The following is a 24,359-nucleotide window of genomic DNA, read 5'->3' as shown; positions in this document are numbered from 1 at the left end:
TATAGACTTTGGAGCGGTGCCATTCTCTTAGTGGCTATGACAATTTAATTTCAGTTTGTTCATCTAGTTAATATAGAAAGCTGTACAAAAATTTTCAACCATGAAGTGTGTGTGTGCTGAAAGTACCTTAGACCAACGAATGTGTTCTGTAAATTCTTCTTCATAGGAAACTCCCTGAAGGGTATATATGAGATTCCGTGGCTTGGATATACACACAGGCTGCCATTATGTCAAACTGTGATAAAAATCTAATGAAGGGAACTCATTAAAATATTGTGGACTGCGTGAGTGAAAACTGGAGGCATATACTTTCCGTTCCTGAAAGTAAAACCCCAACACTTCCCTGTAACATTTCAACACCAGTGCTATTGATGCCTCTTTACTCATCTTGATGTCTGCCTCCCCTCTTCTAGACTGTGAGCCAGTTGTGGGCAGGGCTTGACTCTCTTTGTTGCTGAATTGTACTTTCCAAGTGCTTAGTACAATGTTCTGCACACAGTAAGTACTCAAATACAACTGAATGATTGAATGAATGAAGTAAGCTAGCCTCTTGCCCCTACATAGGGAGAGAGAGAGCGAGCAGGCTGCCAAATTACCTGAGTGTCTCCTTGGGACTTGGGTGGGCGGGGGGAAATCAGTTTGTTTGTTTTATGGTACTTAAGTGCTTACTATGTATCAAGCACTGTTCTAAACACTGGCATAGGTACATGTTAATTAGGTAATTAGATTCAACAGGTATTGAATCCCCATTTTACAACTGAGGATACTGAAGGACAGAGAAGTGACTTGCTCAAGGTCACACAGAAAATAATTGGCAGAGCTGGGATTAGAACACATGTCCTCTGATTCCCAGGCCCGTGCTCTTTCCACTAGGCCATGCTGCTGCTCTCCAATTCCCTCACCATCTTGAATAGTTTTTCTTCAGGAGGCCTCCTCACTTATGCCCTGTCTCAGACTCTTGTGAGAGTGCCTGGGCATGTGAAAGGTCGCTGGCACCTACCTATGGACAATTACCATCTTCACGCTACCGGGTGGCTGCCATCGCCTCCAACAGCTTTCAGAGTGGCAGGTAGGAAATTTCCCTGGAAACGCACACATATTCCATGGGCTACAGGGAGCTAATTAGCACCTTCAGTGAGCAGCTGTGTTTGCAGTTGAGGTGAAGGAGAGTCTTCTCTCCCATGTGCCTTGAGGGGGACATTGGTACCACAGCAATAACCAGCTTTCTGCAGTGAACGATAAATCGGATAAAGCCATAGCTTCTGGAAATTCTATGGTGCCACTCTACAAGTTTTTGAATGCATAAATGGCAGTTAGTGGTCTCACTTACCCGAGGCAAGAGCTCTCCAACTTGACACATAGCCTTTGAGTGTTCTCATTTCTGCACCCTGCCCTGCCATCTTCCTTTTCAGTGATCTGGAAAACATAAAAGGATTTGCCTTAGAAATGTTGGGTAGAGATAGTAGATTGTAAGATCCTCGAGAGTACGGATCATGCTTTTCAATTTTATTGTAATAATTAGTGGGAGAGAAATTTCAGCACTAGTAGCAGGGAACCCAAAGAAATCCCTGTCCCAACCTCATGCAGATACACAAGCAGTTTCTTCTAATAATATAGCATGCTGAGTCTAAACATCAATTGAATGCTCCTTAATTTCCTAACAGCACTTGTAGCCCAAAAGTCTGGTGAAAATACACATTATGGTTGAACTGAGCATGTCAATATAATCTAAATGAAGTTACTGTCATTCTAAGTCTACATGACAGACATAATAATAATAATAACAGTATTTGTTAAGTGCTTACTATGTGCAAAACACTATTCTAAGCGGTGGGGGCATGCAAGGTGATCGGATTGTCCCACATGGGGCTCACAGTCTGAATCCCCATTTTACATATGAGGAAACTGAGTCACATAGCTGACAATTGGCTGAGTCTGGATTTGAACCCATGACCTCTGACTCCAAAGCCCATGCTCTTGTCACTGAGCCACAAAAACACAGACTCTATATACACGCTCTTCCCATATCCAGAGAAAGCTAGGGGGATGAGGTCTTTCTTTATTCTTCCCTTGGATAGCCACGCTGCCACATGACAACCCGTCTCCCCACATGGATAAGAATTTGAGAAGGAATGTGGCCTAGTACATAGAGCGTGGGACTGGGAGTCATAACAACCTGAGTTCTAATCCTGGCTCCACCACTTGTCTGCTGTGTGACTTTGGGCCAGTCACTTAACTTCTCTGTGACTCTGTTCCCTCTTCTGTAAAATGGGAATTAAGACTGCGAGGCCCATGACACCGTGGACTGTGCTGTGCCCGATTTGCTTTGTGTCCACTCCAGTCCTTAGAAAAGTGTCTGGAACATGGTAAGCACTTAACAAATACCATAAAGAAATTGGCCAAAAATCCCAAGAAAAGGGGCCTGAACGTGAGCACTTGTCCTCTCTTACATTAACTGCCATTACTAAGGCTACCCTAACTTCTGCAGGACTAGAGGATTGGAACAAAACCCTGAGTGAATGGTATGCATGATTCCAATACTTTCCCCTCTCTTTACCAACAGGGAGCGGAGCAACTCGGAAGTTGAAGACAGAGGGACGGGGGGCTTGGAGACTTGGGGACAAGATAGGTCATGGTTCTAGGGAGAAGTTGTATGGGAAACATCAGGGGAGATTCCAGAAATAAGAATTTGGCAATCCTAGGGACCCTGACATTCAGGCTGACAGTGGGCAAGGGTATTAGAAAAAATACAGAAAGGGAAAAGGGAAAAGAAAAGGTGAATGAGCTGAAATAGAAGTTTCTGAAAAGAATCAAAACATAAACACAAAGGGTATAACAGCTCTTTGAAATGTTGAAATGAATACAGTCAAAAGGAGGAAGCACAAATTAGAGAAATACAAGATGGAGGAGGAAGAGGAAAGTAAGGATTAGAAAAGAGAAAGCAGGATGAAGAATAGGAGATCAGATCAAAGAAAGCAAAAGTAAAGTCAGTTCCAAGCCTAATCTAATGTTTGCCATTGATATCCAATTACCTGGCTATTTAAATTACTTAGGAAGCAGGAGCAAAGTACCACCTCAATGGGAAGGTGTAGATAACTTTAAGCAAGTATAGAAAAAGCAGAAATGCTAGGAAAGGGAGAAAGAGGAAAAAAGGCAGATGAACAATCAACAGTAACAAAAAATAATTTTGCAAATGAACAGCCTAGGAAACATGCAAAACTTGGAAGGGGAAAAACATTACGAAGACTCGCAGAAGTAAAGGAAGAGAAAGGGCAAGAAAGTGAGAAAACTCTATTTTCCAAGAGCTGTTGTTTGTTTCATAGATGATGGTGCTATAATGTTGAGGCTATATTCATGAGTATTTTGTCCCTGAGAGAGAATATCTTGCACACTTGACCACTTTGTACATGAAAATGCAGTAGCATACCTTTCCTGATGTCTTGCCATTCAGGCTGAGCCACTGTCTCAGGCACCAAGGGGTAAGAGTGAAAGGTATGGCCTAGTGCCAACATTGGGGAAGCAGCGTGGCTCAGTGGAAAGAGCCCGGGCTTTGGAGTCAGAGTTCATGGGTTCGAATCCCAGCTCCACCAATTGTCAGCTGTGTGACTTTGAGCAACTCACTTAACTTCTCTGTGCCTCAGTTACCTCATCTGTAAAATGGGGATTAAGATTGTGAGCCCCCCGTGGGACAACCTGATCACCTTGTAACTTCCCCAGCGCTTAGAACAGTGCTTTGCACATAATAAGCGCTTAATAAATGCCATTAAAAAAACATAGTTATTAAACTTGCTTTTTCAGGAGTGAGCACAATGAGCCATCCACAGTCCATCTCTAACCAGAGGCATACACTGTGATACAGCTGGAAAAGGAAACAGATGCAGTCTGTCTGTCTTTACCAAACTATATCTCAGACCCAACAGTAGTACACAACAGTATGCCCTAATCCATTTTGTAAGCCAACATTGAATATGATACCATGAATATGTATGACATAGGCTATCCAATTTCTTGTGTAAACCACAGTAGAAGAGAAACAAGAAATTAAAAAGAAAACTAAGGTAAAATCCTTATTCTAAAATAAAACATACAAGCCAGGGATCCTTGCTTCTCCTGATGAGCACTTTTAAGGGCCAGAAATCTAGATTAACAGAAAAAGTGAGACAGCTTACCTTGTTTAATGCATTCTTCTTTCCTAGATCCAATTTGAACAAGATGTTGAATGAGACTGTCACAACCGATGAACAAGGAACTGACAATTAGAAGGGGTTCAAATCAATCAGTCAATCAATGATATTTATTAAGCAATGTTTCCCCACTCCTCAAAAACCTCCAGGAACTCTATACCATCAGTTTTAAAGCACTCAATCACCTTGCCCCTTCCTATGTTACCTTTCTGCTCTCCCACTACAACCTACACTCTTCACTCATCTATGCCAATGTACTCACCGCACCTCAATCTTGTCTCTCTCTCCACTGACCTCACCCACAACCTAACACTGGCTTGGATCTCCTTCCCTCTTCATAGCTGACAATTAATAGAGACAATTAGAGAAGTAGCGTGGTTAATTGGAAAGAGCATGGGCTTGGGAGTTAGAGGTCGTGGGTTCTAATCCCTTCTCTGCCACTTCTCTGCTCTGTGACCTTGAGCAAGCCATTTAACTTCTCTGGGCCTCAGTTACCTCATCTGTAAAATGGGGATTAAAACTGTGAACCCCATGTAGGACAACCTTCTTACCTTGTATCTAGTACGCCAGTGCTTAGAAAAGTGTTTGGCACATAGGAAGTGCTTAACAAATACCATAATAATTATTACTATTACTATTCTCCCCATTTTCAAAGACTTACTGAGGACAAATTTACTCCAACTGGCTGTCCATGACTAATCCCCCTTTCCTCTTCTCCTCCTCTTCACTCCTGTGTTGACCTCACACTTGGATTTACCTCATTTCAGCCCTTATTTCAGCCCCATAGTACATATGAACATATCTGTCATTTATTTATATTAATATCTGTCTTCCCCTCTGGACTGTAAGCTCACTGTGAGCAGGGAACGTATCTACCAACTCTGTTATTTTGTACTCTCCCAAGCTCTCAGTGAAGTGCTCTGCACACAGTAAGTTCTCAATAAATGTGATTAACTGTGCCCTTATCCCATGTAAAGAATTGTACTAGGCACTTGGGAGAGTCCAAAACAGAACTGGTACACAGGTTTCCTGCTCACAATGAGCTTACAGGCTAGAGGGAAAGTGGTGGGTATAGATAATGAAACAATGGGAAATAAAATATTTAATTTTCCTTGTTGCCCAGGGGTTAGGAGAACCAAGCACTCAAAGGTCTTTCATTTCCTGGGCTCAACTAGTGGAATAGAACACTAAGGAAATCTGCCCTCTTCTTCTTACTCCTCAACTCCAAAGACCTCCCAGTCAATTCCACCTCACCCACTCACCAATTAGAGACATGATCCATTTCATGTAGTACAGTTTCTACCCACACCAACTCTGAAATTCCTCTATCCACCACGACCTTCTCACCTACTTTTTATCCTGCACACCTACTCCCAACAAATCTGCCCTATTCCCCATGGAGACCTCTGATTTTTTGACTCCCTCCAATTTTTTTGTCATCACACCCCACTTGGTCTACTACCTTCTCTTAATGTATAAATCAGTGCCGTCTTCACAGCCCTTTTCACTAAACTCAACTCAGTCCTTATATCTACCAACTCTGTTATATTCTCTGTAGTGCTTAGTATAGTGCTCTGCCAACAATAAGTGCTCAATAAATGCCACTGACTGATCGGCCTTCTCACTACCCTCCCGGCCACCAGTCTATACCCACTCCAATACTTCACTACCCTGCCAGGAATGGTTTTCTCAAACATTTAGTCTAGGTTTCCCCACTCCTCAAGAACCCCCAGTCAATCAATCAGTCATATTTATTGAGCACTTACTGTGTGCAGAGCACTGCACTAAGTGCTTGGGAAGTACAAGTTGGCAACATATAGATACAGTCCCTACCCAACAGTGGGCTCACAGTCTAGAATGGGGAGACAGAGAACAAAACCAAACATATTAACAAAATAAAATAAATAGAATAGATATGTACAAGTAAAATAAATAGAGTAATAAATATGTACAAACATATATACATATATACAGGTGCTGTGGGGAAGGGAAGGAGTAAGACGGAGGGGATGGAGAGGTGGATGAGGGGGAGAGGAAGGAGGGAGCTCAGTCTGGAAAGGCCTCCTGGAGGAGGTGAGCTCTAGTAGGGCCTTGAAGGGAGGAAGAGAGCTAGCTTGGTGGATGGGCAGAGGGAGGGCATTCCAGGCCAGGGGGATGACAATTGTTCATCCATCTCTACATCAAATAGAAATTCCTTACCATCTCCCTTAAAGCACTTATATCAGCCCACCCCCTCCTACCTTACCTCACCAATTTCCTAGTTATGACCTAGTCTGAACATTTTATTCCTCTAACGTGAAATTACTCACTATACCTCAGTCTTGTCTATCTCGCTGCTGACCCTTTGCCCACATTCTCCTGTGGCCTGGAACTCCTTCCCATTTCATATATAACAGACTACCACTCTCCCCACCTTCAAAATCTTATTAAAATCACAACTTCTCTGAGGCCTTCTCAGATTAAGTCCCTTTTTCCCATATTCCCTCTGCCTTCTGCATCACCTGTGCATTTAGATCTGTACCCTTTAATCGCTTGATATTTACCCCACCTTCATCCCTCAGCAGTTACCTTCATATCCATTATAGACAGTAGTTCCTCTGTCAGCAAGGAACATGTCAACCAACTCTGTTGTATTGTACTGTCTTACTTAGTACAGCACTGTATGCTCATTGTGGGCAGGGAATGTGACTGTTATATTGTACTCTCCCCAGCCCTTAGTACAGTGCTCTGTACATGGTAAGAGCTCAATAAATACAGTTGATTGACTGATTTTACATACAATAAGCACTCAATAAATACCAGTGATTGAGAGAGAGGCTTACCCTGCTTGCTGCCTTCCTGCTTCTTGTTCCTCAATTCGGGTCTGGCAAATCCAGATGACATAGCTCTGAGAAGAGAGAGTCTGCCAGTGCCAACTGATCCACTGGAGGAGGATGGAAGTGATTCTCTAGACAAACCTGATTCTGCTTCAATTGCTTGTGTTCTTCTGACGCAATGTGCTCCTGCTGAAATATTGAAGGATCAACAACTATGGCCAATAAAAGCTCCTCAGCCCCTTTCTGGATTTTCATAGTCCTAATTCTAGACCAACACCAATCATATTCACTGAATGTTTACTATGTGCAGAGCAATGTACTAAGCACTTTTGAGAGAGTACAATACAACAGAATTAGCACTCACATTCCCTACCCATAACAAGCTTACAGTCTAAAGGCATTACTACGAATAAGTAATTTATAATACATATTTTAAAATGTTAAAGTATCATCTGCTGGAGCCACCAGAAGCTTCTCACCCTTTTTTTCTAGATTTTCAGTAATATTTCTAGACTGAAATGTCAAAGGGTTAACTGTTAAGACCAATAAAACCTTCTCACCCTCTTTTTTAGATCTTAATGTTTACCTGAAAATTTCTAAAGCATCATATTGTAGGAACTCTTGAATATTAACTAGTTGATGACATTGTCAGGAAGTATTTTCTTCATGAAAAATTGCTTTCATCTTGTCTGTAGAGCTCTCTCCCCAGCAGTGCTGACAAGGATTAGTCAGATGTTTTTAGCTGAAATTTAAATGTCCTGGGCTTGAAATAAAATAAGACCCATGCATTACACATTTTGAGAAAAAACATTCCAGGGTAAATGAGTCATTTTTTCATTCTCCCACCCCCAAGGAAGGTGACTGCACTCAGGTTACATGGCTGAATTTAGACAGCTGATCCACTTCCTGAGAAACTGTAACCTTGTTAGTTACTGAGTATCCATCTCCCAGCTCATTACAGTCCCCACTGCATCCTACTGTGACAGATTTTCTAATGTGAAATGGGTCCTGCCCTATGGTCATTTTGCAAACACAGGATACTCTAATAGTCACACTTGAAGAATACTGTGAAAGAGACAGGCCTGGTTTTCAGTCCCTTTGAGCCCTTGATTCTACACTAAATGATTTGATCCATGTCTGTTTTAAGCATGTATACTTCATAGTTTTATTCCAAGCAGGAAAGAATTAGGAAGGGTCCTAAGGGGGTCATTAAAGTGTGTGTGGGTGTGTGGATGAAATTCAGCATGAACATAGCTGTATGAATTTAGGCTTTCCAAGATATCAAGGGCTCTATTCCAATGTGATTCAAAGTAACATTCTTCCCAGAGAATAACTGTGTGGTGGAGTTTTCTGGTGAGACAGTAGCGAGAGCTGCACTGGCAGCCAAATATTATGTCACTAACGAGCAAATAAAATATTTACTAACGCTACCTTGAAAAGAAAGCTTAAAAACATCAAACCTATGCTGTGGCTGCTCACACAACACCTGACCATGCTGTTAGACAATCTTTTCAGGGCCCCCACATTATGTCCTCCTCCAATAGGACCTGTAATGAGAAAAATAAGGTTAAGACAAAAGTGATGTTCATCTGCATAAAGTTATCCATCTATTCCAGGCGTTCTCCAAAAGCCATAGCACATCCTTTCCAAATTCCTTCTTGTCAAGGTCTTAACATTCTGTCTGAGAATGAAAATGTGTAGAGAGAGATTACAAGGGAAAGCATCCTGTCAAATGATGATTGGAGGTGTTAGGGAAAAAAGGTTGTGAGGGGGGCGGGTGGGACTTCAGAGCCTAATTCTTGTTCCGGATTACCAGCAATGGAAGCCATGGTGGGGCAATGATGGACAATACAATGAACCATGATGGATGGGACGTCGCGGGGCCAGGAGAGACCAGGCCCCATTGCTTCTCCTTCCCAAAATTCCCCCAGCCATTTCCCCCAGGGCCTTGCATGTGGATTCCTGAGAAAGGCTCAGGAGTTTGTTTACTAAACACCCATGAAGCATTACTGCCATTGATTAAGTTAAAGTGATTGCTTAAACCTGATCCAGTTATGCTATTTGGGTTATTTTGGTTTTGTTTTTTGGTAGTGTTTTTTTGTGGTGGGGTGGTAAGTAATTGTGTGTTGGTTGCAGGAGATAAAGAAAACCCCCTTAATTTCCATTTTTCCTTTTCATTAAGAATTTGAAAAGATTTAAAAAAACATTATTTTAGTGGTTTAGGACTCAATTACAGTAATCAATGAGTTGTAAACCTAATTTGTCCAGGGTTTTTCTGAAATATAACAGTATAAATATATTGATGTACAAAAATAATGCACCCATCCTTTGAGTAAATTTGCTAAGCCACAGAGAGAAAAGTAATCAAATCATGAAGTCAGATGATGATGAAACAACTGCCCAGCCCTGGCTTTCAAGAAACAAATCAGAAAGTGCAGTTACTAATGAAGCTTAAATTATTTATGCCCTCATTACCTCACAGGCCCTGTCTTTCTATCCCTTACCTATTCCCTTTTATTCACCTTGAATCATTCTTTTCCCTATTGCTTCAGGCTTTTTTTCCATTGTTAAATCCTGAAAGCTAAATCTTCCATCTGGACCAACTGCTTTATATAGTATTCTGCCCTTTTAGATTTCCATCCATTTGACGATCTAAAAATCATCTCTCTTTTAGTTTGTTCATTTGCTGTTACATTTAATTTTACTAAGTGGTTTCAAGGAGTTTGCATGAAACACTACATGCAGAATAGGATTTTATTGTGTAGAATTCCCTCTTCAAAAATGTTAGTCTCATTTTGATCATCTTTTAGTATATTATATTAACCAAAACCACAGTGATATTTGACTTCTTCCAGAAACAGACTTTATGTCTGCTTTCTTTTTTATTCCAAGTTTACCTTGTCAGGCCATCTGGAATTCAGTTTTTCATACATAATTAAAAATTTGCCACCATTGCTGGTGTTTACTAGAGAAGCAGCATGGCTCAGTGAAAAGAGCCCAGGCTTTGGAGTCAGTGGTCATGGGTTCAAATCCCGGCTCCGCCAGTTGTCAGCTGTGTGACTTTGGGCAAGTCACTTAACTTCTCTGCACCTCAGTTACCTCATCTGTAAAATGGGGATTGACTGTGAGCCCCCTGTGGAACAACCTGATCACCATGTAACCTCCCCAGCACTTAGAACAGTGCTTTGTACATAGTAAGTGTTTAATAAATGCCATTAGTATTATTATTATTATAATGCCTCTCATTTTGACAAATGTGCTCTCTATGCTATCCTAGTTATTTAAAGATCACTGAGAAAGCAATCTATTGAAAATCTAATTAACCTCAGTATCTACAACTAATATTAAAGCATATTCAAGGTCTCTGGCCTGGTGGAGATGGAATATTTTTAGAATCCATGTATACTTGAAGTTGAAGCCCAAATGGTGGGTCTTGATGGGCAAAGTGGACAATCTTTGCAATGATTAATCATTACTGAGAATTCGGAGGGTGCCAAGTACTCTACAGAATAATTAGGGTGCAATATAGGTGTAATATATGAAAATAGATGATCAATAAGGAGAAAGAAGAGAAAAGGGGAAAGTCCAAACTTTGAATTCAGAGCTTGAGTTTGAAGAGGATACTGCCAGTGTGATTCTAGGTCTGCAAGTGTGTCTGACCCACAAACACTTTATAATCTTTTCTATCCTGTGAACATGAAAAATAATGTCTTGTTAATGGTATATGTTTGCCAATTGAAATGTCGTATTTGCTTAATTGACTGTGGCAGGAGCAAAAGTGAATATAATTTGTTACCAGAACAGCCAAGCACTTAAAACTGCCACCACCACCACTGACCGGTGTTGGGAAAGGGGAGGGTGAAAGCTAATTGGACTAATATGGCTTTTGGGATGTTCTACTTTACTTTGACCTCCACTGCTATCTTAGTTTTCCTTACCAGCTCCTTACCTGTTGCCATCTGTGGTTGTCTGCTGACTATATAATAATAATATTAACTGTAGTATTTAAGTGCTTACTATGTCTCTGGCACTGTACTAACCCTGGGGAGGATACAAGCAAATCGGGTTAGACACAGTCCCTGTCCACATCAGGCTGGCAATCTTAATCCCCATTTTACAGATGAGGGAACTGCGAAGTTGTGACATGTTCAAAGTCACACAACAGGCAAGTAGCATAAATGAGATTAAAACCCATGCCCTTCTGACTCCCAGGCTCTATCCACTAGGCTATGTTGCTTCTCATCACAAGATATTCCAGAGCTTCATGCTTTACTTGGTCTTTGGCCAATAAATGACTTCGGTGGAACTGCTCAGAGTCAGATACAGAGTCTGGAGTGGCTCCAGTTGTAGTAGTGGAAGAGAAAATGGACAGCACTAGACTGTGAGCTCGTTGTGGACAGGGAATGTGTCTGAATATGTGCCCAATAAATACGATTGAATCAATCATATTTATTAATAACTTACTGTGTGCAGAGCACTGTACTAAGCACTTGGGAGAGCACAGTGTAATAGAGTTGGTAGACATGTTCACTGCCCACAACGAACTTATAGTTTTCTGGGGGGACAGACATTAATATAAATGAATTATGGATATGTACAAAAGTGCTTTGGGGCTGAGGGAGGTGTGACTAGAGGGAGCAAAACAAAGTGGAAGAGTGATGAAGAAGGGAGTGGGTGAAGAGGAAATGAGGGCTTAAGCAGGGAAGACCTCTTAGAAGAGATGTGCCTTCGATAAGTCTCTGAAGGTTGGGAGAGTCCGATATGAAGAGGGAGGGTGTTCCGGGATAGAGGCAGGACGTGGGTGAGAGGTCAGCGGTGAGATAGATGCAGTCAAAGTACAGCAAGTACACTAGAGTTCTGTAGACCTTTCACTGAGTCTGGAACTTAACACCATACTCTGGTTTGATAGACCCATTCCCCTTTAAAGGAGAGACGCTAGCCTTCTTGAGTTGACTTTCTGCTTCCTAGTTTATCATCATAGCATCATTGGCCAATATGTTTCCTAGGTAACCAAATTCTGTGACAGCACTTAGTTCTGTGTCACAAATAGGGATTTATGGCTATGTGTATGTTTTGCCCAGTGCTGGTTGGTATATGTGTTCCTTTTTCTTCATGCTTCAGTGAAGTAGTTTACAATTAATTTGCATGTCTGCTTGGGGGTACGTATAAGTCTAGGGTTCATTTTTCTGCATGTAGCAATTCTTGAATGACTATGGTTGAAGCTCGCAGTCTGTTGAAGTGGAAGTGTAATCAAGAGCCTTTGTCCAGGTTGCTTTGAGAGAGATCAAATCATTCATAGGTTGAGAGTCTGTCTTCACTTCAACAGAAAAAGCATAAAAACATACGATCTGTTGTGTATCTTCACTGAGAAGCAGTCAACTCCAACCTGCTCGTTTTGGATTTGAAGATTTGGGAGCTAATATTCTGCATATCGCTTGCACATATTTCATCTCTGAATCTTTTTTTTTCCTGCTTCAGGGCCTAACCTTCCCAAGGCTCAGGTTAAAACGGCATCCCTTGGACTGGCTGGAAAGGCGAGATCTCCTTTGCTACCAGTGTCTGTACCAACGGCTCCAGAAGTGTCAGAAGAGGGACACAAACAGACAGAGGATCCTGCCAGTGTAAGAACAGCTTTGAAAATCTACCCCTAATGTAGAGAAATATACTGCCTTCATTACAGTAGTTTACTCCATGCTGTTTTGAAATCTGAATGTTCACCTGGCCTTGGTCGACCTATATATAAAGTCTTACACCAAATGCCTGTGGTTCTGGCATGTATTTATTAAGTGCTTACTATGTGCCAGGCACTGTACTAAGCACTGGGGTGGATACAAGCAAATTTGGTTGGACACAGTGTCTGTCCCATGTGGGACTCACAGTCTCAATCCCCATTTTACAGAAGAGGTAATTGAGGCATAGAGATATAAAGTGACTTTCCCAAGGTCACACAGCAGACAAGTGGCAGAGCTGGGATTAGAACCCATGACCTTCTAACTCCCGGGCCTCTGCTGTATCCACTACACCATGGACTAAGAAGCCTAGTTTGCTTGAACACTTAATTGCAGATTGTATGGTTCAGGTAAGAAGCTGCCTACAGTTATCATTTTAGTGAATAAAAACAGAAAAGCAATCTAAGAATGTTTTATGTAACGTTCACATTGGCTGAGTTCCCGCAATATACTCTGATATTAATTGCCCAGGCATCTCAAGCTAAAACATGTCTTCACCTAAGAATATGACCATTTGTGGCAAAAGTGTATTTGGAGCTCAGGATTGTCTCTGGTATAGGCAACCTTGGCTGCCCTTTTAAACAGAAAAATAAACATTGGCAGGAGTGGTCATCAATAAGAATAAAACACTAATTATTCAGGTTTCTGCAAAAGTATTTTGAGGGACCCGCATTATTTGCATAACTTGCACAGGACGTGACATGGTCTAGTGAAAAAAACAGGGGCCTGGAAATCAGAGGACCTGCGTTCTAATCCTGGCTCTGCCGCTAGCTTGCTGTGTGACATGATAATCAATCAATTCATTCATTCATTCAATCGTATTTATTGAGTGCTTACTGTGTGCAGAGCACTGTACTAAGTGCTTGGGAAGTACAATATAACAATATAACAGTTGATAGTCATGTTCCCTCCCTACAATGAACTTATAGTCTAGAGGCAATCACTTAATTTCTTTGTCCCTCAGTTTCCTCAACTATAAAATGGGAATTCAGTACCTGCTCTCCCTCCCACTTAACCTTTGAGTCCCATCTGGAACAGATACTCTGTCCAACCTGATTAATTTGTATCTTCCCCAGCACTTAGAACAATGCTTGAAATATAGCAAGCACTTAACAAATGCCATAATTACACAATGAATTCTTTAATTACCGGCTTCACCTTGCTACTTTAACCCTGACCTAAGGTCATCAGCAGTCATCCAAATTATGCCCCAGGGCATAACACATGAGAGTAAAGAAGCAAAAAAGAAATGAGCAGATCTACTGGCTCATCCCTCCTTCATTCAAATCAGCAGGCTTGCTTTCAATCTACTCAAAGTGGGGCATGATAACCAATATTATTTGGTCATAATTCAGTAGAACATGCTTAGCCAAAATCCTCAGGAGTTTATGGGGGCAGGGGAGTGGCATAGTGGATAGAACACAGTACTGGGAGTCAGAAGGTCATGAATTCTAAGCCCTGCTTCACCACGTGCCTGTTGTGTGACCTTGGGAAAGTCACTTCACTTATCTGTGCTTCAGTTCCCTCATCTGTCAAATGGGGATTGAGACTGTGAGCCCCACAAGGGACAGGGACAGTGTCCAACCAAATTTGCTTGTATCCACCTTAGCACATAGTACAGTGCCTGGCACATTGTAAACACTTAAATACCACAATTATTATTATTCTATTTATGCCTTCTTATCCTCACTCCCAAGCCAATAGTCAGGGCTATTTGAGGGCTGGAGGTCTGATCTGCTACACCACCCTACAGCCAGATCATCTGGATTTATGCCAGGAGAGCAGCGGGGTGGGGAGACAGGCCTGGAGGAAGGTAAGAATGACAGAGAAATTCTCAGTGTGTTAATTAATGGTATTTATTGAATGCTTACTGTGTGCAGAGCATTGTACTAAGTGTGTGGGACACTCATATGATCCTGGTGACCCTGGGATTCCAGGGAAAGCTTGGAGAAAGGGTGAGCAAACACATGGCTCAGGATTTCAACAAGAAAATGATAAGGAAATAAATGGAGGAGAGAGAGCAATAAATGAAATATTGAGAAAACCAGGAAAAGGGAAGAAATAAAATACATTTAATGGGAAATAAGATGTTCACATATGAGTAAAAAATACTGTAATAGAAAATGAGAGGATAAATAATTCATGCAGAAGTATTAAAGATCGTACTACTGGGGACAGAGAGTTGTAAAGAGTAAAAGGATAAAAGGATTGAGAAAAATGACAAGCAGAAAAAAAGTATTAATTTGGAGGAGACTAAGGAGAAAAGCAAAGCAATAATATTTAGAAAGGTATGCAATTCCTGGGACTATATTCTGATAGAAAGCAGATAGTAAGCAAGAAGACAGGAATAACTATATTGGACTATTCTCTAAATGGAAGATAAGGAAAAACAAACAAAAAAAGAAGCTGGTTTGAATTATGTTATTGCATTTGCATCTTCTTCAAAGGTATGAAAACACATGAAATGAAAGTAAATTAATTCACAGATGATTCCTCTACCCAGATGTGAATCTTGCCTAGTTTGCAAATAGGGAATAAAGCACTTGAAATGAATGAAATAACAAACCTATATTAAATAGTTCAAATCATTGGTGTGCAAAGCTGCATGCATTTGGGGAGCAGAATAATCTTGGGAAATTCTAAATTTTGTTTGAAGAAAAAAAAATATTAAGAATCAACCAACTATTTCTGCCCTAGAAAATCATTTATGAGGATTCATGTAAATGTAAGACTGTAAACTTTCTTTTGGTTTTAATGTCAGCAGTATCACAATCAGTGAAGCATATCAAATATAGAATTTTCCTACTGTGGTATTTTGGAAAAAAGCATGAGTACTTATTCCAATTTAAATAAAAATCTATTTTTTATGTAACTGATATGTTAATGTGGCTGAACTTGTTATACTCTATGTTCCCCAAGCCTGCACCATTTTATAGTTGCTCTCAGTGATATTTAGAGAGTGACATAATATTCAGCCTTATTATCTGTTCTGTCCAAATACTCTCCTGCTGTAACCATCATGCCAGGTTATCCAAATGCCTACTCCACTCCCTAGATAGAAATGTCTCTTTTGAAGCAGCAGTGGCTTTTACAGACCTCTGGGGGATAATTTAATGATTAAAAATATCACTACAGTGGCCAGTTGTACACTGTGCGCAGATTTTAGTGCTTTTTTGAAATCAGTATTATCTTTCTTAGAGAGTTTTTGCCATAGGCATTTAAAAAATACATTGAGAGAGGGGGAAAACACATTCCAGTTAGCCTCAGCTACATTTTGAAAGAGTTCCTTGTGTGCCTCGTAATATGCAAGATACATTCTAACATATTTCCCAGAAAGCCTTTTTTTCAAAATGGCTCATGAAGAATAGTGAGCAAAATCATTCAAGCTGTGAAGTGTAACTCTATTTCTTTACTGGAAGCTTTTAATCTTAGAGGTCCTGACAGCCCCTTTTCAGCCAGCAATTGCTGCGGCATTTCCCCTAATGCAAACAAATAAGAATGGAAAGTAAAAAGATTTCACATCTGGAGGGAAAAGTGTTTTCAACTAACATCGTTAACTGAATCTCTCTAGGAACATGACAGAAATCTGGCCCTCACTGACTGAGGTTAACATGAAGCTTATGGCCTAGTACTCCACGGTAGTTCTGGAAATGAAAAAGACATGACTAAATCCAAGTCCTCAAGGTAGTGGCCTGTTAGTTAAAATCCTGCTGCATGACTTTGGGCAGTTTCTTTATTTGTATAATGGAGATTAAATATCTTCCCTACTTGACAGTGAAGCTCAAAAATCTCCAGCGGCTACCAGTCAGCCTACGCATCAGGCAAAAACTCCTCACTCTTGGCTTCAAGGCTCTTCATCACCTCACCCCCTCCTACCTCACCTCCCTTCTTTCCTTCTACAGCCCAGCCCTCACCCTCCGCTCCTCTGCCACTGACCTCCTCACTGTGCCTCGTTCTCGCCTGTCCCGCCATCGACCCCCGGCCCACATCCTCCCCCTGGCCTGGAATGCCCTCCATCCGCACATCTGCCATGCTAGCTCTCTTTCTCCCTTCAAAACCCTACTGAGAGCTCACCTCCTGCAGGAAGCCTTCCCAGACTGAGCCCCCTCCTTCCTGTCCCCCTCCTCCCCCTCCCCCACCTTACCTCCTTCCCCTCCCCACAGTACCTGTATATATGTATATATGTTTGTACATATTTATTACTCTATTTATTTTACTTGTACATATCTATTCTATTTATTTTATTTTGTTAATATGTTTTGTTTTGTTGTCCGTCTCCCCCTTCTAGACTGTGAGCCCGCTGTTGGGTAGGGACCATCTCTATATGTTGCCAACTTGTACTTCCCAAGCACTTGGTACAGTGCTCTGCACACAGTAAGCCCTCAATAAATACAATTGAATGAATGAATGAATGTGTGACATGGATGATATCCAGTCTGATTGTGTCCTATCTATCCAAGAATTGAACTTAATGCTTGGCACAGAATATGCACTTAACGAATACTGCCAGTTATCATCATTATCAACAATATGGTCATTTGGATTAGGCTACCATCCCACCTTATTTGCAGTAATAATGACGGTATTTGTTAAGCACTTGCTGTGTCCAGGCACTGTACTGAGTGCTGGGGTTATACAAGATAATAATTAGGTTAGCACAGTCCCTGTCCCACATGGGCTCACAGTCTTCATCCCCATTGTACAGATGAGGTAACTGAGGCACAGAAAAGTGAAGTGATTTGTCCAAAGTCACACAGCAGACAAGGGGTGGAGCGGGAATTAGAACCCTGATCCTTCTGACTCCCAGCCCCAAGCTCTTTTCACTAGCCATGCTGCTTCTTCTTCCACTTTGACCCCTAGAAAGGGCCATGGAGGAGTGGGGAAAGGGGAAATAATAAGAATAATGCACTGTATCTTCAAGCAGCCCTTGTTGCTATTCTGAAACCTAATATTAGGTTGGTTAGATCATGGTTCAGACCAAGATGACACTGATAAAATCAGACTTTCTGCAAGGGTATTTCCTTGACTAACCCATCATTTCCCCACCTATTCGCCCATCCTTGTGTATCACATATGCACTTGGGTCTGTGCCCCTTAAATACTTTGATTCTCTCATGACCTCAGTCTCATATCACCCTTCATCAGTCTGATACTTTAATACCATATCCCAGACCCACAAGCACTAATGTATAATAATAATGATGATGGCATTTCTTAAGCACTTACTATGTGCAAAGCACTGTTCTAAGCACGAGGTGGGGGGGGGGTACAAGGTGATCAGGTTGTCCCACGGGGGGCTCACAGGCTTCAACTTCATTTTACAGATGAGGGAACCGAGTCCTGGAGAAGTGAAGTGGCTTGCCCAAAGTCACACAGCTGACAATTGGTGGGGCCAGGATTTGAACCCATGACCTGTGACTCCAAAGCCCGGGCTCTTACCACTGAGCCATGCTGCTTCTCCTTACCTTATGTATCTTCCCTTATACTCTACCGTTTCCCCTATCTATATTTTATAATAATATCTTTATCTCCCACTAGACTGTAACCTCCTTAGGGCAGGATTTTGTCTACCAAATCTATTTTATTGTACCTCATACCTTGTACAGTGCTCTGCACCTAGTAACCTGTCAAATGCCACTGGTTTATGTTCTTAAAATTCTATGTTTGGAAGCCTTTTCTATAATACCATTAAGAGGGGAAATTAGGTGCTCTTAATGGATCCTTTCTAAACCTCACAGGGCAAAGTGGCTAGTTTAAAACCACATTTCTACATTTATCACTTTATACACTCATGGACAATAGTTGATCATTGGTATTTAGTGAATGCTTACTGTATGTAGAACATTGTATTAAGGAGAGTATTAGAGAGTAGATAGAATAGATAATTTTATTACAAAACCTTTCCTCCTTCCACCCTACAAACCAGTTGCACTAGCAAACTACCTGCATAATTTAAGAACAGTAGGTATATTTCAGAATCAGTTAGTAGAATAATTTCAGCTAAAAAGCATTGATTGGTACCACTGATTCTTTTTCTGTCCTTAAATATCTAAATATGTGTTTGGGGGCCTGAATTTTGTGTATTAATTATGGCATTTATTAACAGCTTACTCTGTACAAATACCTACAAAGCAGTGAACTAGACACAAAATAATTGCTCAAATATTGCAATGGGACTCACAATCTAAAAGGAAGGGAAAGAAGGTATAGGCCGTGGGCTTGGGAGTCAGAAGGTCATGGGTTCTAATTCCAGCTATGCCACTTGTCTGCTGTGTAACCTTAGGCAAGTCACATCACTTTTCTGTGCCTCAGCTACTTCATCTGTAAAATGGGAGTTGAAACTGTGAGCCTTAGGTGGGACAGAGTCTGTGTCCAACCCAATTTGCTTGTACCCACCCCAGCACTTAATACAGTGCCTAGTACATAGTAAGCACTTAAATACTAGGATTATTATTATTTATAGGAGAAGAAATTGGGGCACAGAGAGGTATAGGGACTTAACCAAGGTCCACCAAAATGCCAGTGGTAGAGCAGGGATTAGAACCCAGGACTCCTGCTCCAGAGGTCTAGGCTATTTCCACTAAGGGGGCATGTTCCCAGACTGAGCCCCCTTTTTCCTCTCCTCCTCCCCATCCCCCACGCCCTCCTTCCCCTCCCCACAGCACCTATATATATATTTGTACAGATTTATTACTCAATTTATTACTTGTACATATTTACTATTCATTTTGTTAATGATGTGCATATAGCTTTAATTCTATTTGTTCTGACGATTTTGACACCTGTCTACATGTTTTGTTTTGTTGTCTGTCTCCCCCTTCTAGACTGTGAGCCCGTTGTTGGGTAGGGACCGTCTCTATGTATGTATGTACTTCCCAAGCGCTTAGTACAGTGCTCTGCACACAGTAAGTGCTCAATAAATACGATTGAATGAATGAATGAATTGACAGAGGTTTAGGACAGCAAATTTCCAACATTTTTGAAGGCAAAGCTGTTCCCAGGAGGATCAGCCACAGTATCCACCCCCCTGCCCCTCACAGCTGCTAAAGGTGCTGTAAGCATGCTGCTCCAGGGGAAACTGCTACTCATTGAAATAATAATAATAACAATGGCATTTATTAAGCGCTTACTATGTGCAAAGCACTGTTCTAAGCGCTGGGGAGGTTGCAAGGTGATCAGGTTGTCCCACGGGGGCTCACAGTTTTAATCTCCATTTTACAGATGAGGTAACTGAGGCACAGAGAAATTAAGTGACTTGTCCAGAGTCACACAGCTGACAATTGGCAGAGCTGAGATTCAAACCCATAACCTCTGACTCCAAAGCCCATGCTCTTTCCACTGAGCCATGCTGCTTCTAGTGTATTGTGTCCACGGTTTCTGCTCCTTCCACATGATTACTGACCCCTGCAAAGAATTCACTGATGTTCCACCATGTTTTTTCCTACAAATTAGAGACAAACTATCAAGTATAAAAAACATCTAGAGCTGTGAAATGATGGATTTATTACCTAAGGACCCATCCTCTCTTAGATGTGTAAGGAAACTCACAATCTCAGACCTTTTAGATAAAATATAAAGGGTCTTCCTCCTATTTAAGATATAATTCAAAAGTTCACATTACATACTGAATTCAATTTAAGTGCTAGGCACAAAATCCATTGTTTCCTTATAGTATGGATTGCTATGGGGTGCTTTGGGGACAAGATGCTGACAAGCCTCCCCATATCCCTAGACAACGATAAAGTACTGCATTTTTTTTCTGAATTACCTTATGACAGTATCCAGGCATCGCCTTCTTTTCCTCCTCCCCCCTTCTCTTTCCAATTTCCTCTATCCTTCCTGCTGGCTGCTACAACCGATGTGGTGAAGCAGATCAGCAGCACAATGATACCATCACGTTGTACTATGTGCAGCACAGCCTAATGACAGCAAGTGTCATGTTTAAGGCCAAAAGTTACACACCTACCGCTGAAACTCTTTGGCTCTTTGGCATAAAACAGTTTGCTGGCCCTATTAGCACATAAGTTCCTTGTGGATAAGGAACGTGTCCCTTTGTTATGCATTCATTCAATCTTATTTATTGAGTGCTTACTGTGTGCAGAGCACTGTACTAAGCACTTGGGAGAGTACACTACAACAATAATAAAAATAGATGTCTGTGAAGGATTGTGTTTGATGTGATAACCTTGCATCTACACTGGCAATTCAGAAAAGGTCAGTCTTTTGTAAAGATTGTGGAATTTGATAAGAGCTTTGTTCCAGGCACTATACTAAGCCCTGAGGTAGATATAACATAGTCAAGTCCCACATGAGACTCTCAGTTTAATCAATCGTATTTATTGAGCGCTTACTGTGTGCAGAACACTGTACTAAGCGCTTGGGAAGTACAAGTTGGCAACATATAGAGACAGTCCCTACCCAACAGTGGGCTCACGGTCTAGAAGGGGGAGACAGAGAACAAAACCAAACATACTAACAAAATAAAATAAATAGAATAGATATGTACAAGTAAAATAAATAAATAAATCGAGTAATAAATATGTACAAACATATATACATATATACAGGTGCTGAGGGGAAGGGAATGAGGTAAGATGGAGTGAGTGAGTAGGAGTAGGAGTGAGAATGGGGACTGAATCCCTCCTCATTTTGCAGATGTAGGAATTGAGGCCCAGAGCAGTGCAATGACTTTCCCAAGGTCACCCAGCAGGTAAGTGGCAGAGGTGGAATTAGAACCCAGGTCCTAAATCTTTATATTTCCCCAGTTTTCCAATCCAGGAGGTGCTGGGCACACCTTTTAAAAATAATGTTTGTTAAGTGCTTATTAAGTGCCACTCACTGTACTAAGCACTGGGGTGCATACAGGTTAATCAGGATGGACACAGTCCCTGTCCCACATGGGGCATTCTGTGCTTCTCCAGTGGCCACTACAGTGTACCACACCAAGTGGGCACTCAGTAAGTACTACTACAAACATAGGTGTTTAGCCGAAGGAACCAAAACAAACAAAAAAAAAGTTATGTCTTTGTAGCTCATGGAAAGGGTGGTGTTGGATCTGAGACTTCTTATGGAAATGCCAGAAAACTTTCCTAGTGGAATAAGGCTATGGCTCCCTCAATCTCTTTCAGTAAAACAGGAGACAGTCACTCAAAGATACCTGTTTTGCCATTTTTCTTTTGACTGTGACTGCTCAATCATGGGTTGGACTGTGCACTGACCATTTGCATTTGGTCTCTTTCCAGGTGTATGAACAGGACGATCTGAGTGAACAAATGGCAAGCCTGGAAGGGCTAATGAAGCAACTCAATGCCATCACAGGCTCAGCTTTCTAACGGTCATTGGCGATAGAGCAGTTGAATTATCCAGGAACATTGCAGCATACCAGGATTTCATACACAGCACACTTATGCAGACACATGCACGCATCCTACCATCAATTCAGAGCTCAGAGGGGTTCTGTAGTAAAATGCCACATCCTGAAATATCACCTTACATTTCAAGTGATGAGACAGAGGCCCCTCATCAAAATCAAAAGAACATCACATCTTCACCCCAAAGGTCAAAGCAGAAGCTGCTAGAGTAGTTCTGGCCACTCCTTTGATCAGCCAGCTGTTAAAAGTACCCACAGGGCATAACAGAGATGCCCCTGTGGAGGCTTGTTGTCCTTTAAGTGTAGCTCTAGTCTTACATCACACAGTTCATTATTTAAGCGCATATCATATCACATCAGCTCAAGTTTAATGTTTTTTACTCACAAATCCCAAATGTCCATGGGAACGATAGCACCAAAGGATTGGACATATTGCCAACAGCACAAAAAAAAAAACCACAAAAAAAGTACACCTATTTTTTTCATTGCTCAGTCATTCATCTTGCACAAGTGGTGGGTATTGGCAACGGCTGTAAAATTTACCCAATTTCAGCAAGTATTTGTAAATCCATCCTTGGTTAGCATTTGTGTATGGAGAACAGGATCATAAAAATCTGCTCAAGTGGCACTCTGCCAGCTGCAGTACACTTACAAAAAGAGGATACAATATGCAATCTTCTCAGACACAAGGTAATTACGTGCTTAAGCTTGTAATAGACCACTTCTAAATATGGGTGGCTTTTTTTGCCATACCACACTGTGATGACATTTCAGCACTTCACCGAGGCCAATCCTCCTCAGGAGCGCCCCGGGACTGACAAACCCGCCTGATTGATCCCTCCGACCCCTACGAGGTGGCTTGTTCACACACACCGCTCAACGCCACTTCCGTGGCTCCCGCAGCTCTCCATGAAAACCAGACCCAACACAACTCCGAGGAAGGGACAGTGGACAAGATGCTGCTTTCAAAAGGGCCATTCTTTAGGTGCCATGGTGTCCCCCTGCCCCGAAACTCCTGGCTTGGCAGCATGACGCTAACCTGAGTCCTGAGTCAGAGTGAGGTAGATGGGAATACTCTATGTTGCTTCTCAAATTCTTCCCCATAAATCCAGTGGACCTTCCATACCGTGGTGTTTCCCTTCCTTGCCTGCCTCATCCCCTTCCCTTCTCACACCTCACCCTTCCCCACCCAGGCCAACAAGGAACCTGAACTTTAGAGCACTATGTTTATCCACAACACTAATGGGTTGAATTAAGGAAATTTTGTGTGCATACATTTAGTTAATGAATTTTTCAGCTGCATTCAGAGTTAAATTCCTGTTTATGCAGCTGAATCACCAAAAGGGAGCTAATTTGAATATTTATCAGTTAGGAGGCTGCAAAACCCAATAAGAGAGTTTCAGCTGAATTATTCCATTCAGCTCTGCCTTTGATTTCAAGCTTGAGTGGGCCATAATTTTAAAAGAGCATGGAAGGGATAGGATCTTTACAACCTAATAGCTCCTTTTATTAGATGGGTAATTATATGTGAATCCCTGAATGAAATATTTTGAGCAAATGGCAATGGAACAGAAGAAATAATTCAGTTTTTTTTCCCTTGTGTCAGGGAGGAAATCTAATGTCAAAGAGAGGCTCATTCAAATGGCTCATTAGAAGGTTTAGACTATTTGTGGAAATCTTCCTTTCACCAAAGTGATGGTTTTAAAGAACTCCTTCCTGAGAACTCAGTGGCATTATTTTAATGAGAGTGGGAGATATATATATCTCTATGTATAGAGAGAGTGCTATATTTCCAACAGTGTATGTGTAGGTTTGCATTCCAAGTGCATATCTAACCAGACACACACACACCCTCCCCTCCAAACCTCCATTCAACCCTGAGGCTAGTCATTTTCCACCTTGGAATCACACACACACACACACACACACACACTCCCCTCCAATGCAAACCTCGATTCAACCCTGAGGCTAGTCATTTTCCACCTTGGAATTAAATCTCCCATGAATGGAGCTGTTGCTTCGGCAAACAGGTGGAGATAGTTTCTAAAAACATCCTTTGCCTTCCAAGGGAAGATTTCACTGTTCTTTAAGTCATAGAAGAAGAATATGGCCTTCAGGGTATCCTTGGTCCTTGAGAAAACCTCTTGAGTGTTTGGACTTAAGCTCTGTCTGAGTTTGTAAAGTTGTCTGAATCTTTACTCAGCAATATGAAACCCACACAACAGGGAAATAGGGTTTTGTCCATGAGCTTTGTTAATAC

The 24,359-nt window shown here is 41.5% G+C and overlaps 1 protein-coding gene across 1 annotated transcript in view; it reads left to right on the top strand.

Annotated features, from left to right (window-relative positions):
- The window catches only part of DCC (DCC netrin 1 receptor), a 1,045,544-nt gene extending 1,021,600 nt beyond the window's left edge, over positions 1 to 23,944 (top strand). Inside the window, exons 28-29 of the mRNA XM_038743415.1 lie at positions 12,479 to 12,621; positions 21,972 to 23,944. Of these exons, the coding sequence (XP_038599343.1) occupies positions 12,479 to 12,621; positions 21,972 to 22,061 (233 nt within the window). The 3' untranslated portion in view covers positions 22,062 to 23,944. The remainder of the gene's footprint in view (positions 1 to 12,478; positions 12,622 to 21,971) is intronic.
- Positions 23,945 to 24,359: the final 415 nt, after the last annotated feature.

This window comes from Tachyglossus aculeatus, chromosome 3, assembly GCF_015852505.1.
Source record: "Tachyglossus aculeatus isolate mTacAcu1 chromosome 3, mTacAcu1.pri, whole genome shotgun sequence".
Classification (NCBI taxonomy): domain Eukaryota; kingdom Metazoa; phylum Chordata; class Mammalia; order Monotremata; family Tachyglossidae; genus Tachyglossus; species Tachyglossus aculeatus.
Note: the sequence above shows the minus strand (reverse complement) of the source record. Positions and strands in the feature narration are given on the sequence as shown.